This window comes from Sciurus carolinensis, chromosome 7 (genome assembly GCF_902686445.1).
Source record: "Sciurus carolinensis chromosome 7, mSciCar1.2, whole genome shotgun sequence".
Taxonomy (NCBI): Eukaryota; Metazoa; Chordata; class Mammalia; order Rodentia; family Sciuridae; genus Sciurus; species Sciurus carolinensis.
In genome coordinates this window covers 150,638,745-150,658,476 of record NC_062219.1, presented here as the reverse complement: position 1 = coordinate 150,658,476, position 19,732 = coordinate 150,638,745, and the positions used below count along the sequence as shown (strand labels likewise).

General features: G+C 47.9%; 1 protein-coding gene across 5 annotated transcripts in view; it reads right to left on the bottom strand.

Moving 5' to 3' along the window:
• The window catches only part of Cdkal1 (CDK5 regulatory subunit associated protein 1 like 1), a 560,769-nt gene that overhangs the window by 80,930 nt on the left and 460,107 nt on the right, over positions 1-19,732 (bottom strand). Inside the window, exon 14 of one of the 5 annotated variants that reach the window (XM_047558432.1) lies at positions 17,228-17,494. The exons of the other annotated variants lie outside the window; for them this stretch is intronic. Within the exon in view, the coding sequence (XP_047414388.1) occupies positions 17,357-17,494 (138 nt within the window). The 3' untranslated portion in view covers positions 17,228-17,356. Of the gene's footprint in view, positions 1-17,227; positions 17,495-19,732 lie in introns of those variants that run through there. 5 annotated transcript variants of the gene reach the window in all.

Sequence of the window (19,732 nt, the reverse complement as noted above, 5' to 3'; positions counted from 1 at the left end):
TATGAATCACACTGGATTAGAAATGATTCTACATATTTTCCTTCTCCTCCCAAAACTATTACAATTCAGCAGGAAGGCAACTGGGTCCAGACTTGGCATGTCCATTCTGAGTTGAACCTACCTAGAATTTATAGGCTAGATTGGAAAAGTGAGACTCAGAAATCAAAAACCCTTTCCCTGGGGGTTATGGGAAATGAAATACAATTTTTTTTTTTTTTTTTTGGTAATTTTGATAGAGGAATGTCACTCCATGGAGATGTTAGCTGGTTATGTCAGCAGCATTGGTATTCTGATTTTAAAGTAGGGAAAATACTCAAAGTGTATGTTGGAGCTGAGATAACTGTCGGGTCCCTGACACTCAAAGCAGTATTTGATGACATTTCCTTTCACTAGGTGACCATATTACACATAGCGTAGGCTTAAGGACTGCAGAAAGATGTCACACTGGATATCAGAAGTGAAGAAGCATACACTGTACTGGCCATTTCTCACATACACCGACATCACTTTTTGATTGCTGTGCCAACAAATGGCACCACACTAATAGGCTCAGCCGTGAGCCAGCCATGGGTTTCCTTTCTTGTTCCTTTTTTGTTCTGTGGTGCTGGGGATTGAACCCAGGGCCTCATCATGCTAAGCAAGTGTCTACCACTGAGCCACACACCCTCCACAGAACTGCAGACACAGACTTAGCTTCTCTGGTCAGTGAAGTGGTTAGATAAGATGACTTCTTTGATTCTAATGCAAAGATCACTTGATTTCACTCCACTCTACTATCACAGACCGCAAATGCAATATATTGTTTTCTGATGAGATTGTCCTTGTCCCCTAAAAAGAAGCTGGGAATTGGGCTGGAGATGTAGCTCGGTGGTAGAGTGCTTGCCCAGATAACTGAGGCCCTGGTTCCATCTTCAGCACTGTGTGCGCACACAAAAGCAGAAGTTGAGAATAAAGTGCTGCTTTACAAATGAGGTGGCATACAAGAGCTGTGAATGAAGACAGATGCTTGACTTAACGGCACAGGAGAGCGTTCCAATGTCCTTGGATGCTGCCGATGCCGTCTCATGGGAGAAAAAGAAAGAAAACCTCTTACCATTACAGTGTGACAAAGCTCTGGAATATTTAAAAGGAGTTACTCCAAAGCGGTTTATTCTCAATGTGCAAAGATCCACCCAGGAAACAAAGATATTTACACTATTACCCTATCTTACGACGTCCACAGGCCTGTGCTCTTCATCACTGGAAGCAAAGCTGAAAACCTGTACCTCTGACATAGGACAGTCAATCGGGAGTGTCAAGCTGCTGCAGCCTGGTTGCACACGGCGACATGTTAAGCTCCTCAGGTCACCCGAGGGGACCTGGCCACCTGGTCTAGCCTCGCACAGAAGAACTCATTTTGGACACGTGATGAGGTTGAAGTCACTTTGTATGAATCTTGGATGCAGAGTGAACAAGACTTCAACAAAAGTCAGAGCAGGTGCACGAAGCCGTGCCACCCTCCTCGCCTGCCCCTTGCCCACCCTGGTCTCACTTCCTGGGAGCTGGAGAACAGCCGATCTGGGGCGAGCATGCACACTTGCTCCAGGGTACTTGGCATAGATGTAGAAATGCTGACAGGCCCGGGGACCTCCCCTGTACCCACATACCCGCCAGCAACGTCCCCTTCATGTGCCCTCCCACCTCCAGGGGGTCAAGGGCAACTAACTGGCAACTGTACGCCCAATTTCACAGATCAGAACACTGAGGATGAAGGAAGTTGGAGAACTTGTTCAAGCAAGCATGGCTTGGTGGCGAGATGGTTCATCCAAAGCTCTATGCAAATGAAAAATTGATGTGACAATTTTGGCACAGGTCTATAAGGCCTAATCTAAAACGGTCTTTCCAGTACACCAGGCCCACTAAGATCTTGCTGCTTCCCATTCCACACCCCTTCCCTTAGCCATAAAGAGGCCTCGTGAAGTGGACAGTTGTATGGCCCAAGCCCTTCCAGACGGGTTGTCACCAGCGATCAACAGGGAGCGGCAACATACACCACTGTCCCTGGAGACAAGGTCTGCAGAATACGGGATTAAGAACCAGTGTTTGGTTCAGTCAACAGTCTCTGGAGTCGGCCTGAAGGACAAAGAAAGCAATGAAACAATTCCAGGCACGAGAGCGTCCTATACATCTGAGGGTGCAGCTGATGTATGATGGTTTCTTAAAAGCTGATGATGGTTTCTTAAAAGCGTATTTGTTTTTGTTTATTGTAAATACACCAGGAAACCAAAACACCCACTGCAGGATGACTTGGCTGGCGAAACACCAGCAACAAACAAAAGCCTGACAAATTAAAAACAAAACAAAACAAAAAAAGTTTCTGATTTAAATAACAGCACGTTGATTTTTTTTTTTTTAAACAAAAGCTCAGCTTTGGTCTGAGGCTGCTATTCACCCTCTTTTTCTTCCACAGGAAAATGAGCAGAACTTTGTGATGAAAAGCTAGCAGTCAGGCTTTTCTGAGCCCTGCTTTGCACTCCAGAGCAAATTTATCATTATAGACACAGTTGCTTTGATGACACACCACTTAAATAGAAAAGGGAAAAAAAAAACCCTTCAGACTTGAGAAACGCTGAGAGAAAAACTTTTAGAAATTTATTACTGTGTGTCTTTAACTTCCCTAATGCAGGATACGTTGGCTTTTACTATTGGCTGCTTTTATATTTGATCTTCTGGCAAAACTGCATTTTTAACTTCTAAGAAATAAAATATGACTAAATGAAATATGAATTTAGAGATTTCTGTTGCACCATCTGAGAATAAGGATTAGGGCGAATCAGCAAATTAATTATGTTCCCTGCACTCGGAGTCTGATAGGATGATTATTTGGCTACAAGCTCCATAGATCATGCTTTCTTCTCTGTAACAAGGCAAATCAGATATTTATGCTTCTATTCCAAACAGAGCAGACATGCTGTCTGGCAGGATTTTTTTGTGCACTGCTTAGAGCTCTAGTCGGGAAAGCTATGAGTTTGATCATGTGGCACTCCAGCCCGGCTGTACATAAACAATCTTTACGAGGGTCCACCCTGCTTCTCGTTTAACAGTCAATAAATGCACTACTGCCATTACCAACGTCTAACAATTGTGTAAAAATAATGCCTCCTTGCTTGAATCTGCACACAAGCCAGTTCTCATTTGCTCCTTCAGGCTGCTTCTCGCCATCTTGTCCCCACTTCTCTGAAGTATTTATTCTCTTTGTCTTCGGCTCTGGATCCGACCATCAGCAACATTGCCCATCTCGGAATCTCCGGACGCCTAGCACGGAGCTGCTCAGATCTAGGATCCGGGGCACCAGCCCCAGCCTCCTGCAGCCTGCGAACCTGGGCAGCCTGGCTCGCTCTGCTCCATCTGCACATGGAGGCAGGTGCTGGGCCACTGCGACCCTGGCCCTGGCTGTGGACGCTGGGCCTCCAGCTTCTAGGGCGCCTGGGCTCCTGCTAGACTGGCTTCACGCACACAAGCCTTTTCTGGTTTTCCACTGGGAGCAGCTCTGGTCAGCGCCTGCCTTCCTAACTGTGGGGAGAGAGGACTTGATCCTCCCCACCTGCCTCCATCTCAAGTCAGCCGCCGCTCTGCCACCAGGGGCGGAGGGAGGAGGAATGGAAGCAGGAGCCCCGGGAACAGCCAGGCAGCGCAGCCCTCCTACCATGGCGAGGAACAGCAGCGTGAAATGTGCTTCTTCCCTCTTTGGAAAATTTCAGATCTGTCAAGAATCGACTTATTTACAAAACACAATACAAATTAAGCCCTAGAATAATGGAATTAAAAACAAATCCCAATATTGTTAGTATAAAGTTTAAGATATATAAAATTATTGGTCAAGTTCCTAAGTGCTTATTCCACCGTCTGCAGTTACTGCATTGCAGGTCAACACGCTGTGGACCTGGGGGGTCCAAGAACTGCACTTTGAGTACTATTGGCCGGGCCCCTGTGGCTGTCGCACCCACTCCCGGCCTGGAGGAGCCCGAGAGGAGGGGCTACCTCCTGGGCACCTCCTGCCTCCCGCAGCCCGGAGGCTCCCCCTTCCAAAATGCCTGGGCTGCTGCGGGTCAAGTGCATGTCAAGAAGGACCTGTCCCTTGATGGAGAGGGACAAGGAACACTTGCTGAAGGACAGTGTCACTGGTTCGCTTAGTAGAAGCCATGTGCGAGTGCCCACCACGTGTTGGCACCCAGCTCGTGCTGAGGTCGCTCCCAGTCCAGTGCCAGAGGCCTAGAGTAAGGGCACAGCCACCCAGGCGGACAAGCCCAGAGCACCGTGAAAGCACCTAAAAGTGCTCCTTACCCCTGTCTAGATTTGTAAGCAGCAAGGCTTTGTGGAGGAGGTGGTGTCTAGGCTCAGTCCTGAAGCGGGTGGGTGTGTGTGTTGCAAGATATCAACCTGAGGCCTCGTGTATGGCGGGCAATGCTCTACTACCCAGAGAGAAAGTAGGGTGGGAGGAGAAGAAATAAAATCTGCAAAGACACAGAAGCAGAGAGCTTGGCATGCTCAAGAATACAGCAGCACACGTGGGCGCAGTAGTGCTCGCCTGTAATCCCAGTGACTCAGGAGGCTGAGACAGGAGGATCACAAGTTTGAGGCCAACCTCAGCAACTTAGTGAGGCCCTAAACAACTTAGTGAGGCCCTGTCTCAAAATAAAAAATAAGGGTTGGGGATGTGGCTCAGTGGTTAAGTGACCCTGGGTTCAATTCCCAGAACCAAAAAAAGAAAAGGAAAAAGAATGAAGCAGCTGTGTAATCCTTAATACAGAGTGCTGGGGGCGGGGAATAAGAGCTTGAGGAATAAGCAGGATAGTTAAGGAATTCCATGTTTGCTACTGCTAGTGGTACCGTGAGCGCCCCAAGCCGTGTGTGACAGCCACACACATTCAGGCTGCTCAGCATCTCTGGTCCTGGCACTAAGGCCAGTAGCACCACGGCCAACCAACCCTCCAGCCCGGGTCCACACCCCACGCCCTGCCGAGAGAGTGCACTGACCTGGTTGAGAACCTTGGGTAGAGGGGTGACTTGGCCGGGAAGGTGCTGTGGTACAGTTCACCTGGGTTGCAGTGTCGTCCTAAAGCTGTGTGCAAGGAGCAAAACGTCCACGTGCGACAACGAGATGCGTCTCAGGCAAAGCACAGCCGACTCAGCCAGCCTCCACGCCTGGTCCCACTCCATCACCTCAGCTGACTGTGCCGCTGACTCAGTTCCACTCAGAGCCTGTGAACTACCAGCACAGGTTCCTCGAGAGGCCTCTGAAAACAAGACCCATCCCCACCCTGGAGACACACAGTCTAGCTGCTAAGGTAGAACAGGGCCAGCTCACGGGCCGTGTGTAATGGTGTCTGGAAGGGTATCCTCCACACGTTTCCTGGGCACATTTAGCCTCTCCCCGTGTCATATTTGACCCAAATCCGCTATTGGAAGAGGACAAGAAAGAAAGAAAAGAAGTCGACAGGAAGCTAAGACTGCCAATGCTGCTGGGAGGTTCCCGGCTTTCCCTTGTTAGGGGTTGTGATGAAGATGCCACTGTAATTCACCCGGGGTCGGGGGAGAAGGCATTCCGGTCTCTACCAGGTATTTTAGTAATTCACACTTCAACTTGCTTTCAGGTGTTATCTACAGGTGAAGCTTTGAAGGAAAGACGGGGAAAGTGATCATGCATGAATACGACTTTCCCTCCACCTTCTTCAGCTTCATTTTGCTTTTCTTGGGACATACAGATGACCAGACGTAGCCACCTGGTGGTTCTGCTGTTGGTGCCGGCCTCTGCTCCATGCCTGATTCCCTCGAAGGCACTGTGCGTTTTGCTGCACTACAAGGTCACCAGGGACACTGTGCTTCTGCCTCAGGGACAGTTCCCAGTGATCTGTGGGTCTCTGGTCAGGTCACCAGTCATCAAAAGTGACCTCTTCAAGGAGCAAGAGGCAACTCAAAATGATAACTGTCAGGGACATCATAACGGATAAGTTCCAGAACGTCTTGCTACAAAGCAGAAATGTTCACTAACACAGGAGAATGAACAATCAGCAGTTCACACACTGGCTTAAATCCTTGTCTCTTTGGTTAAAATTGAGGATGGCCAGGAGATTTTCCTGCTGGCAATTCTCCGTAGTTTATTACTCAAGGCGGATGGACCTCTCACTCCCTGAGAGCAGGCTTCACAGTGGAGGCCCAGGGCAGAAGGGACCAGCACCCCACTCCCGAGCAGCAGCAAGAAGGGTGTGCACAGAGGAGAGGAGACCTAACTTCTGGGTGAAGCAAAGTGGAAGCCACAATTTTCTCCAGACTGGATCTGACTCTGAACATACCTATTAACAATGGGATCGACTGAGTGGATCCATGGGCACGTCTTCATTGTAATGTATTTCTTGAGAAGTGAGAGATGGAACATGAAAATATTCAATAATTCAGTATTTCCAACTGTCTAGACTACTGAGCGCATTACACAGTGGTTTAAAAAGAAAGGGAAAGAAAACTGGCAAGAGATTTTATGAGTTCTTACTGGAAATGCGTTGTTTTCAGACTTCTATTTCTCACAAAGAATAGCCAGTAGTTTCCCTGTTTCCTAAAAGACAACTGAGGGTCAGACAGCTTAGGGCAGGTGCCCACAGTTCCACAGCTAGTCAGTGGGAGGAGGCAAGTTCCACGCCAGGTCCTCTTGATCGCAAAGCACTTGCTCTTTCTGCCATGGGAGAGACTGCTGGATGCTACAGCAAGCACATCAAGAGCACAGAAATGTTAAAATAAAATCATGCCTATTATGGGATGGGCAATCTGAGGCCCTGGGTCATGGTGGTGGTGCAGGCTGAATGATAACAGGATGGTTCCCTCTAAACGCACGCACGCACACACACACATGCATGCATGTGCTGTGTGGATGGACTATGATTTAAAATAAAGAGGTGTCGTACCAAGGACAAGAGCTTCCACCAGAATCTAAACAACGGCAGTGCAGTAGGCCAGCTATGAAATGAGGAATTTTTAACAGCATCTCAGATCCACCATGGATCATGGTTCGTGTAAAACTGACTAATGGCATAACGCACATCTGCCCTACAACAGTTCCCTGCTTTTACTGTAGTCTGTATTTTATAGGGTGGGATGGGTGCCGGATGGCAGTGGTCTGGGCGATTGGTGACCTTGGAGGCCTTTGGCAAGAGCAGAGGACAAATCGCTATGGCAGCACCGGAGAGCAAGCTCTGAAGTCCTCCTCCGCGTTACCAGACAGAGGCAGGAGAACTCGCACGCACGCTCCGGGTTATTCAAGGAAACATGCTGGACAGTTATTTGGATGGGTATGGGCTCTGCTTTTTTTTTTTTTTTTTTGGGGGGGGGTTACAATTTAAGACGTGAAGATCAAAACAGTACCTTGTGACCATCGTGCTCTTGGCCCAGTGGGCATGAGGGCCACACAGTTCTACAGACCTCTGAGTGTGGACCTTAGAGAAAGCAGTGGACACTTAAGTCGTGTGGCAAAGAGGAAGGAATTGAATGGTGCCCTGGTTCTCGAAGCCCTTTCAAGAATGTGCGTTCTGACTGTGGTTCGAAGGTTTCAGATCCCCTTTGGTCACACTGCTGATGGGGCTCCTTCGCCCAGGCCATGCTTTCCATGGAGGCTGTGGCTGCTGCTGATCTCGCTAGGGAGGTCCTTGGCGTTGTGCTGCTCCCTCTACCCTCTTCGGCACACCAGGAGCTGACAGGAGGGAGCACGCAGAGCGGTGTTTCCAGCACCCCGAGCAGAGCGACTGCCCCCGGGAATGGAGTCCCGCGCATAGAGACGTCCTAGGCACGTGCATGTGGATCAGCTCGCGGCCACCAGGCCAAGCGCGGCAGGACGCCCGAGGCCACCTGGTCTAACGGAGCAGAAGACAGCCCAGAGCCAGAGCCACTTCTCCCACACATGTGTGGCTGTCCTCTGGATGAGCCGGCAACCTTAGAAAGAGCTGGAATTTGCCAATAAGTACCAGAGTAAACACTCTGACGTTGATGATAACGTAGAAAACATAACAAGGTGCATTGGTGGAGTTAGAATAAAAAATCCCTGTGTTCAGGTGTGTATGTAACCCGGGAGGGGCGCCTGGCATCCTGTGCGCTTGCTGCGCCCACCTGGTCTGCGGAGGTGGAGGAAGAGGAAGCGCCGGGCTCGTCAGGTGGCCCATCTGCTCTGCCCTCCCCTGTGGACCCCTCAGCATCCCTCAGGGCAGCGAGGCCTGGCCTCCTAAGTGTCTGCTGCTCCCCATGAGCTAATGAAGTGGCTTGCTTTGGAAGGTCTCCCTCCCAGCCCTGTCCCAGCTTCAGGATGGATGTCCTTAATTTTAAAGTCGTACAGTCCAATAGCTTATATGTTGCTTGAAGAAGGAAATTAAATTATGTTGTATTTCACTAGCATATGGTCCCTTGTAGGGGAAAAATAGTTTTTGACCTCTGCGGTACACCCTAGAGGGAACTTGTATAGGAAGAGAAATTCAGGCACCAGGAAACACAGGTATTCATCCTTTCGCTGGTTCTTAAAATTGACTGTGACAGAAGAGAAGACTGGACCATTGGGCACGCTCTTATGAATATCACAGATGAAATTCAGGAAGCCGCACTAACAAAAACGACAGCACATGCGTTTTCATAGTGCTGAAAAGTTCACGTCTCACACGACCCTCGCACGCTACTGAGGCAGGCAGAACAGGATGATCTGTTTCCGAGTGGGAGACCAGGCTTGAGGACTTGACAGATGACTCTTCTAATTTATACAAAGCTCAGACTATTGTATCCTAAAACCAGGGCGACTCGGAGACAGGCCAGCCAGTGCACACCCACTTCTGAGGTCATCCAGCTCGTGGAGAAGCAGAGCCAAGACTCCACCCCTGTCTCTCTTCCCAAACTGGTCCTCTTCCCAGGTCCCTAGGATCATGCCAGTGCTCCGGAGTCACGAGCCGTCTATGTACGGTTTCCTAGTCTGCTAGCTCAGTGTGGTGTTCTCGGCAGTGAATGTGCTTTTTAAAAATCAATTAATAGGCCAGGCTTGGGGATGTGTGCCTGTAATCCCACCGACTCAGTAAACTGAGGCGGAGGTTTGCAAGTTCAAGACCAGCCTCAATAACTTAGCCAGACCCTGTCTCAAAATAAAATAAAAAAAGATCTGGGATGTAGAGTACCCCTGGGTTCAATCCCCAGTGCTAGAAAAAAAGTCAATTAATATGATGAATTAAGCAATAATGGGATCTAAATTTTTGGGCAAAATTAAAAGTAGCTTTAAAACAAGAAACAGATGAACTGAATATTAAATTATTGATTTTACACCCAGAATTATGTTTTCCATCTTTCTATATGACACTCTCTCAATATCTTCAACCTGAGATGACAGTTCATGCCTGGGTTTTGTGTTTTACATACTTTCTATTGGGGCTGCTCCTGGTGTTTACGTGCCTAATTAAAACACACTGCGATCCCCTTTTAAACAGAAGCAGCAGTTACCTACTTCTCCACACAAGCCGCCATCCCTTCCCCTGCTTCCCACGCATTATCCCATGATTGATTACTAGTGTGGTGTGGGCTGCATTTTGAATTCTGCAGCTCGCAAGCATTAATCTTCGCTCACTCTTCAATAGTATAATTCATTAAAATACATTCTTTGAATTTGGGGCACATATAGAAGATGTAACCACACAGGAATACAGTGCTGTTTCAACAAAACATAATTAATAAAACATAAAATGTGTTTTATGAAGTTATGGTTTTAATTTGCTACCTCAAGAAATATGCTCTAGCGATTTTCTACAAGGTAACTTCCCAGGAGAATTTAAATCCCCTTTCCCTCCCTCCTCTGGGTAGTGAAAGGATTATGATTAATGTACACTATGTTTTTCCTAACTGGGAAAGAAAGGTCCTTGCAAATTTCAAAAACTAAATTTGAGCTACCGATGGGTATGGTGGTCCTAAATTGGAGCAAACTTTGTCTGACTTGTAATTTCTATCCTCCCTCTATTGGCTTCTCTTTTTTCCTTTATCACACAGCAGGGGACAGTGTGTCAAGAGTGAGCCCCGTCAGAGGCAGCACAAAAGAGCAGAGCCACACAGGCCCCAGTGACCCCTGCAGATGACCTACATTTGGTCCAAGTGATTTCACATGAGAAAAAATGAATCTGTGTTCAGCTCGAGTTTAACCTGTATTTCCAGAGGCAATTAGAGGGCGAGATAAAGCAAATATGGGTAAATAAGTGTGACAGGCACATATCACTCTAAATTCATACGGGACACTGATGAAACTGTATGTGTTCATGTAAATGTGCACATGGTCTCCTCTCTCGTAATTCCTCGCTCTTCATAAACAAATGTACTGGGGGAGGTTAGTACCAGTAGAAACGGCATTAATGGGTCGCATATTAATATTTATGTTTTACTATATAAAGACCTTGCATACATTATGACTCTGTTCTGCAAGCTGAATGAATAACTAATGTTACATTATGTATGGGTACATATTAAGCAGACATGTCTACACTGTCTTAGTTCGGGATATGATGAATGCAGCCTAGCAGAAGCCAGATGGTGCAGAACCAGAACCATCAATCAAAATGAAAAGACCACTGCATGCTACCCACAATGAGGTTCTCACAAATGGAGATTCTGTTCACAGACCCTAACTGGTAATAGGCAGGAAACGCCAAGAACCTTGCTGCACTGTCCCACTGGGATGAAAAGTCACAGCTCCAGCTTGGCTAGACAAAAAATCTGGTGTAGGAATATTGATCCTGGAGTCCTAAGATCCAGAGCTGGGAAAGCCGGAACAAAGCAACAGCCCTTCCTTAAGCTAAAAAATAAAGAAGAAGAAGAAGCTTTTAAATTATTTTAATAATGTTTGCACTGATGACAGTATCTGTCAAACAGTCCCCATTTCCCTTTGATTTAGGATGGGACAGTGCCACACAGCAAGAAAGCAGCTGCCACTGTCTGCCCAACACGAGAGCCAGCCTCTTGGTCCTTTCCACAGGCTTTATCAAAAACAGCCCCAAAGCTTTTGGGCTGCTCTGCAGCCGTGCTCCAAGGCTCCATGGGAAACAATCTTCGTCTCTGTTATGTTTAATACTAATGACTATTTCTGGGGCAGTCGTAGGGAGAAAGGCAGCCGAAAGATGTTTCCTGTTCCTTTAACAGCTTTACATAAAAATAACTATGGAAACACAAGGTGCTTTGTCTTTGCAAATGGCTCATGTGTGCTTAGAGAAATGTGAAATAATTCCCAGGCACTGTGGGGCCTCTCAAAAAAATTAAGGCAAATACAGAGGTTCCACCTTCTAGCAGTCACTGAAAAGACCTCCCTGAACTCTCCTTTTGTGACGTTCTGAGGGGTGGACAGATGTGCAGGCAGGGAGAAAATTCCAGAGCTTCTTCCAGAAGAGCTCTGTGGCAGGATGATGACCCCCTTAAATAATACGTTAGGAGTCACACACGTGAAGGATGAGGAGGGAACGCACACATTAGGTAAAGATGCTTCTGCTTTAAGACAAAAACTACATCATGACCCTCATAACTCGGCGTGAAGACAGTTTGAAAAGGGAACTGTCTCTTACTTACATGGCATTGACAGAAAGGGATGGACCATTCATATTAATATAAATAAAATCTTAAGTAAAATTGATGCACTTAAAAGACTTGCAAATTTTTGGTATTTATTTCTATCTTAATTATCATGTAGTTCTAACTATTATGTAGTTCCTAACATACACAAAATTTTGTTACATCGTTTCCTTTAATAGCTTGAGGAGTTTGCACACTGGTAATAATTTTGCATGACTAATATCAGTTATTATTCCACTACATATGTAAACCCTGATTCACTTATATAATTAATTTTCTTAGTGGCAAATATTTGTGTTTTCTCTCTGACTAATAATAATGCAGAGAACATTTTGTGAAAAGAGGTATTTCTGGCTTCAAGATAATTTCCTTAGAATGGGTTTTCAGAAGCTGAGCTGCCAGTCCAATAGGAACTTTAAGGCTCTCTCTAAAATGCATATTTTCATCAAACACTCTGTAGTTTCAAGTCAGGTATCTTTGGTAATTTTATAGGTGAAAATAATACCACAGCGCAGTTGAAATTTGTATCAATTTAATTATCCATGGTTAAATAACTACTTTTCCTTTTAAAAGTCTTATTGATGGCTTAGACAATAGATCCTTCTTGTCTCTTAATGAAGAGATTCACCAAGATTCCCACTCTGCAACACTGAATTTGTGTCACCATTTTCAAGCAAGAACTCGTATTTCTTAAAGTACTTCCTGTAGTTCAGCCCAGTCTCTCCGGAAGCCATGTCAAGTCGGGGAAGATGGGACAGAACTCAATGCTCCGAAGGAAGTGCTGGCATTTCCGAGTTGCCACCAGCGCTCTGCTGTCTTTCAGCGTCAGGAATGTTCCAGGGCAGCTGTCCTGGCCGACCTGCCACGGAGAGCGCCTGCACAGGGACGGGGATGGGGACATGGACCGGGACGTGGACATGGACATGGATGGTGGACGGGGACGGGACGGGGACGTGGCCAGGGACGGGGGCGCCACCCTGCTCCCCAGCACCTGCAAGGCAAGAGGCCTGCGTGTAAGAGGCACCACTGGACGGGACACGCTGCTGGCTGTGATTTAAACACACGCGGAGGGTTGCTGAAGTGTCCCAACAGGTGGCAATCACACTGGTGTGGAAAGTCACACTCCTGAGAACCAGAAGTCCCCGAGGCAAACCCCTAAAGGGGGAGCCTGTTGGAATAACTGGGTTTTCCAACTCGGGGGTGCTGGCGAGTGAAGGGAAGCCTCCGCTGAGGACCTGCGTGCGCACAGTGTCAGCGCTGACCTAGCCTCGAACAGGGGCATCCGACAGACCCTTCTGGACGCAGTCACACCTTTTCAAAGCAGTAATGCGCAGTCGCTGTTCCTCCCACAGACGCCGCTGCCTCCGAGGTGCACGGCTGGGGCGATGCCATGTGGCACTGGCATCAGAAGGAACACACGGGGGTACCCTGGGCACGTGGCAACTGGTACGGGGGAACCAGGGCGAGGGCACTGGAGACAGGGGCCCAACTCCCTGCCGAGCAGAGGTGTCCTTGCACCGGCCCCTGCGCCCCCTGCCCCACCTTCCCGGCCTGAGATGCCCCCTCCCTAGGGGGCTGGCTGTGAAGAGGCGGCCAGGAAGCAAAGAAGTGCCACCTGGCCACTCCTGTGGCTCTGCACCGGTAGAAAAGCAGCAGGGCCAGGACAGGCCAGGCGCTGCAGCAGGAGCTGTAACCAGACGCCGCAAGGGCTGCAAGGAGGCGGCGCCAGCCAAGCAGGCCAGCAAATCAGCCGAGGGCCTAATCAAAATGTGAGGTGGGCTGCTGAACAGTGGAATGTGCTAGAGTTCTGATCACAGAAAACTGGGAGTGAAGGGTGCCCCTGCCCTGTGCAATGTGAAAACTGGAAATCAATGAAAGAAAGGAAGAAAAACAATGGTAGTGAAGGAAAAAAATAAATAAAGCAAACAAAACCATGGCCGACCAAGAACACGCACCCTGGAGCCAAGAGACAGGCCAGGGCAGGAGCCAGCAGGTCCCCGGAGTACAGCTCCACGGCTGGTCAGCCTGGTGGCTTGGCTACCAGGTCACCTTGAAAAGAAGGAAGCCGGGAGGGACTCTGTGCAGCCAACCCTGTCCACTCCTGCTTCCCTCAGTGCTTCCGTTTCATGACTTCCATATACACCCTGCTATTTCATCATCTAAGAGACAGACTCAGAGTGTGGTCTGCCACCCGCGCATCAAGCGTATAGAGTATTTCAGGTGATTGCACTTGGGTTCCATCTAGAGTTGTTAGTAGACTCTACTTTCTCCCCCTGCTCTTTTTTGGGGTGGGGTGGGGTAAACTAGAGCTGGAATGTAGAGCCTCGTAGAAGAGAACACCTTTTAACAGTGGACAACTGGCCTGCACCCCATGACGGCCACCGGCAACTGATCCACGTGGAGAAGCAGAGCTCAGGCCCCTGCGGACAGGAAGCCGACTCCTGGCTTCCTCTGCACTCACAGGCTGGCTAGCTCTCTGACCCCTCCTACGGTGGCATCTTGGAGAGTTTCAGTGCTATTCTAAAATGAGCTGTTTTCAAAAGCAAGAAAATTTTAAATGGTTCACAGAGTAAATCAGAATACTATTTCATTTTTCTCCTTTAGATTTCTAGTTGGTTAGATTTTTTTGTCTACTTGAAGGACCCTGGTACTTTTCAGTATTGGATCACATGGTTTCTTTAACAATGAAGAAATTATCTCACTGCTAATATTCTTTTATAGATATTTAATTAGAGCAATAAATGTTTGATAGAACTTATAATAATAATTATTATAATAACTAAAATTTATTAATCAATTACTGCATTCAGAGCACTGTGACAATCTTTTCAACATACATTCTTTTGTTCAAACCTGATAATATCTTCATGGGATAGGTACTACCTTTTTATTCCCAGTTTAGAAATGAGAAAGCTGAACCTCAGAGAAGGCAAATTATCTGTTATATACCCAGCAGATGATGGACTCAAATCCTTAGTCTCCACTGAAAACTGTCCAAAGAGTTTCCAAGACTCCCCTAGAAACAGGTCCTTACTATTCTTGAATTGTATACTTTCCATTATTACACAACGATAGCAGAGCGTTTAGCTGCGTTTGTCTTTCTGGGGGCATTGGGGATTGAATCCAGGGGTACTGTATCACTGGGCCACATTCCCAGCCCTTTTTTTTTTTTTTTTTTTTAATTTTGAGTCAGGGTCTTAAGTTACCCAGGCTGGTCTTCAACCTGTGATCCTCCTGCCTCAGCCTCCCCAGTAGCTGAGATTCAGGCTGATGGTCTTTTTGCCTTTGCTTCCCCAAAGCCCAAGCTTTTATCTTGAATTATAGCAATGGCTCAGATTTTATGAGTTTTTCTTTTTACACATTGTGTGTGTGTGTGTAGGCGGGCTTGGGGATTGAACCTGGGCACTCTCCCACAGATCTACGCTGCCAGTCCTTTCTATTTTGAGATAGGGGCTAGCCAAGTTGCCCAGTCTGGTCTCAAATTTGCAATCCTCCTGCCTCAGCCTTCCAAGTGGCTGGGATTAAAGACATGTACCACCAAGTCTGGCCTTAATATACTTTTTATAGAAGTTATTCTGAAGTTTATTTGCATAAAAATAAAACAAGTTTGAAGTAATAAAGGCAATGTATTAGTAAAATGGAATCAACCTGAAGAGGTACTAACATGAAATGCAACACGTAACTCCGAGATTCCACTAGATGCTTTAACACATGTGATCTCACCTGATACACACTCTGTGAGGGCCACTGCTTATATATGCCCTTAGCAGTTAACAAAGCCAGTGATCAGAGAAAGCAAAGAACTTAGTCAAGGTCATCCAGGTAGTTAAATGGCAAAGCACAGAAGTCACTTCTTCACACTCCATCATACCATTCTTTTTAAATTTGGTGAGGCAAGTGATATTTCTAAGAAAACTCACATTCATAAATTCAATGATGAGTGATTTCTTGTATTGTATATAAAAATAGGACATGTGTGTGTTTATTCACTTCATTAGAACTTTAAAATGGTCTACTATGACCAAGCAATTCTACTGTATCTATGTGCGTGACATTTCAAATTAAATACACATTGCGCAAATGTTGGTAAACCCTGATAGACGTATGACATGATAATTGACATTATTGTGAACTTTAGTTTTTGCCCTTCCTTCCCTTTTTAGAGAATTACCTGCTCTCCATCCCTCACACCTCAGTCAACAGAATGTGGGTGGGGGAACCTCACCACCAGCTCTTGGAATGAAGACCTTCACTGGCTTGTCAATCAACACATGAGCTCAGTGTTTCAATTCAAGGAAGTGGTCATGACCCAGAAGATCAGGTGTGCTGGAACTCGGGTTGGCTCTGCCAGGACAGCAGCCTGTCTCTATTTGGTATGAGGTGTGGAGCTGTGGCAGCTACTTTGCTAACTCCCAGTAGTAAGCCTGAGAACAGCTGAAACCTCAAAGACTGCCAAGGGAGGCCTCCTAGCGATGCCACTTGAGCCCTGAATCAAGGTTTGCTTGATGCAAAAACTACCTTGACAGTTCAATTAAGGAAGCTAATAAATTATAACATAAATGATCTCTGTTTAAGAGCATGAGCTAAGTTATTCACAACAGTCCTGAATAAGCTGATTAAGATCCTTAGTGAAGTGTCGCACTCTCAGATTAAGAACAGTGTACGTAACACGAGAAATTCAAAATGGTAGACTCAGGACTGCTGCTTGAGTGGTATCAACAGAGCAACGCACGAGGGGGCCGGGAGGGCGCGGGCTTGGGTCAAGGTGAGCAGGAGGGCTGAGGGAAGGCGTGAGGGCTAGAAGAGGTGCCAGGAGCAACAGGAAAAGGAGCTGACTGCGGAAGCAGGCAAGGACCGAGGTGGGGAATGGTGTCTTTCAGATGAAACCCATCGGCATCGTCTCTCACTTAGACTCTTCAGAAGCTTGCGACAGATGGGCTGCAGACATGGGGGACCCAAGCACCGATATATTTTAAAGCACCCTGGGTGACTGCAGGGTGCTATCAGGTTTGAGAATTTTGAAGCCAAGCCCTTGTCCTAGAGCTGTGGAGTGGGGCCCCGTAAGCTGGAGCACAGATGGAGTGTGGTGTCCACCATGCCAGTGTGGACCTGAGGGTCTGTGAGCCACAGTTTGGTGGCCTGTTGCCCGAGGCAGCCCAGCACAGGTCCAGTGCAGACACCGGCTCCACAGCCTGGAACCCCAAGCGTCCACGATCCAATGACTTCGACGAGCAGAAAAATGGAAGTAAGGAAGAATCAACTGCAGGGCTAACCAACAGTGTTTCCAAACCCCGCCGAGCACAGATGTGGACCAACAGTGTTGACCCAAGTGCTGTATAAATCCCTAGACCAGCACGCTTGGGGGCAGCCCCTACTGGGGTCCCTTTTGGCCCTGCAGAAGTTCTGTTTCTCTTCTTCAACTTGAATAAATCTGGCTCCCTTCACTCTTGCATCCTGCTGTCCCATAAATGTTATTCTTCAGATTTGTGGGATAGAACCTGGAAAGAAGCTGGTGGTGAGCTGCTGGGGTGTGCTGTGACACGGGCAAGGCCCCCACCGAAGCTGCAACACGCCCCTCAGTGAAGCGGAGGAGAATAGGCTTTGGCTGCTGCGGCGCTCAGAGCTGATGCTGGCATTAGCTCTAGCCCTGGTTAGCTGCGAACACTACAGGAGGTTTTCTCAGCTATGGGGCCTGCAGTTTATGCAGACCCCACCTGCCAACAGCAGTGGAGAATCAAGCTTCATCTCACACTCTGGTTTTTTAACCAGGAACAGAAGAGACAGATTTTAAGTGCAGAGTGTGGAACTCCTGGAACCACCGTCGTCCGCACAAGCCCTGTCGTTTCCTCTGTGTCCATGGAACAGAAAAGACGCTTTGGATTGCTGTACTCAAAAGCACCTGTATGGGAGAGAATCGGGCCCAGAAAAACAGATTCATTCTTCAAGTGAACTTCATTGAACTTCTACTATGTGTCAACCACTGAACTAGTCCTACAGGGCTAATAATCTTCCCAACACAAATCCTGCCCTCAGGGTCTTGCAGGGAAGACAGAGACAACGAGGTAGGGGGCGGCAGAGATTGTGTGAGCACATGAAAGGGACACCTAACTTTCAGGAGGAGCGGAGTACAGAAGACAGGGATAAAAGAGAAGGACGAGCTCTGAGTTCTGAAGGGGAAAAATAAAACAGGTGGCAGAAGAAGCAGCAGCTTCCAGAAACAGATCAATTGTGCAGAGAAGTGGAGAACACAGTGTAGTCAAGTTGCATTTTGTAAATATCCTCTTGAAAGCAGTTGGAGAATGGACTGGGTTTGGGGAGAGGTCAGTAAGCATGGACATAGGAACAGTGGATGTAGAGAGAAGAAATCCAGGAGAGCACTGCCCCAGGTCTACACAGAGGTAATGGTGAGCCAGCTCTGGATAGGCCATGGAGTGCTGTGGGGAAACCTATCAATCAAAAGTTGTGGGTAAAGGGAGGAGGAGCCCAGGATGGCACGGTCTGTGGCTTAGCTGCTGGGAAGCTGTGTGGACATCAGGCCTCGTGCTGAGTGGGGCTGGGCAGGATGGGGAGGTAGGATGTACTCAGAGATGGTGGAGGTGGGGCTCCGCCCAAAAGGAGAGGCCCCTACTCTGCTGTATGCTCCTCTGGGACACCCAGGAGCAGGTAGGCCACCCAGGAACATGGCTGAAGGGACAACAGCAGCGTGGGAGAGGACGGGATGGGGGTGAATATTGTGAAATGCACACACTGAGATGAGTGTGTTGTAATTCTGGAAGTTATAAATAAGTACCATCTTTTACACGTTCAAACTTTATTATCATGAATACTCAATTGGAAAGAGATTTTTCCTCCATTAGCTAAGAACCATTTGTCTTTATTTCAGCATGTTACAAGTGCTGAAAGTTTAACCCTATCAAGGACAAAAAGCAGATGGTAAGTCAGCAGTCAGTCTGGAGAGGCGTCCCTCACAGACCAGAAGTGGAGTGGCCACTGCCCTTCGGGGATGCCAGTCTGGTGACCGCGGTGCCCACGCATGTTCTGGGCCTCCCTACAGACTGATGGCACTTGAGTGGGAAGTACTAGGTCTTCATTTTCCAGAACAAAACCTGCAGGTTTTGACCTTATTGTCACCGAGCGAGTGAAGGGAGAGGGACTGCCCCATCAGAGGCACCCCAGCAGACGACCTGTGCTGAGGACAGACTTGTGGTCCAGGCGGCAGGGACCCTCAGCCTCCTGCAGGTGCCCAGGGAACTCCAGAGCACATCGGTTCCTCCGGGGCTGGACGAGCTTCCCAGACGGGCCACACACATTGGTGCACTTAGGCAGCAGGACCACACTTAATCCTGAGGACCCCCAGGCAGTGCAGACACGGGGAGAAGATGCCAGCCAGAAGACAGGTGCTATTCACAGCGGCGACCCTGACACCAGCCAGAGCTCTTTGTTAGCCACAGCCTGCGGATCTATGGACTGCTACACACTGACCCTTAAAATTCTCAACGTTTCTATTTTACACCTCTTCAAATAACTTCAATAAACCAGTATCACTGTTCATTTACTGTTTCTTTCTGGCACTGGTCATGGACCCCGGGGACACTTTATTACGGAGCCACATCCCCAACCCTCTGTATTTAGCTTTTATTTTGAGACAGAATCTTGCTGAGTTGCCCAGGCTGGCCTCGACTTTGCGACCCTTGGCCTGCTGTGTGGCTGGGATTCCTGGTGAGCACCAGGCTGGCAGTTTATCTTTTAAATTCTCAAAGATTCAAAGCAGAATATGCGATAAACAGAATAAACAGAATCTATGCCATATGGAAATATTCAAATACCTATCACCAAGGTAAATAAAAGTGCGAGGACAGAGGAGCTCCGGAGCGAGAAAACCCTGTGTCAGAGGACGGGCACCACCGCGCTGACCACGGGCAGGGCGTCCTCGCAGCCTGTGCCTCAGCGAAAACGACCCATTGCCCCAGCTCAGGTTCAGCCAAGAAAACCGCGGGGGCTTGGGAGCGAAAGGCTGCACTTCTTCATTCTTCCTGCAGGGGGCATACTGCCTGAGACATCAACGCAAAAACCCTGTAACGATGGCCCGTGTTTTAAACATACAAACCTAAAACGCAAGATTCACCGGAATCCTGTC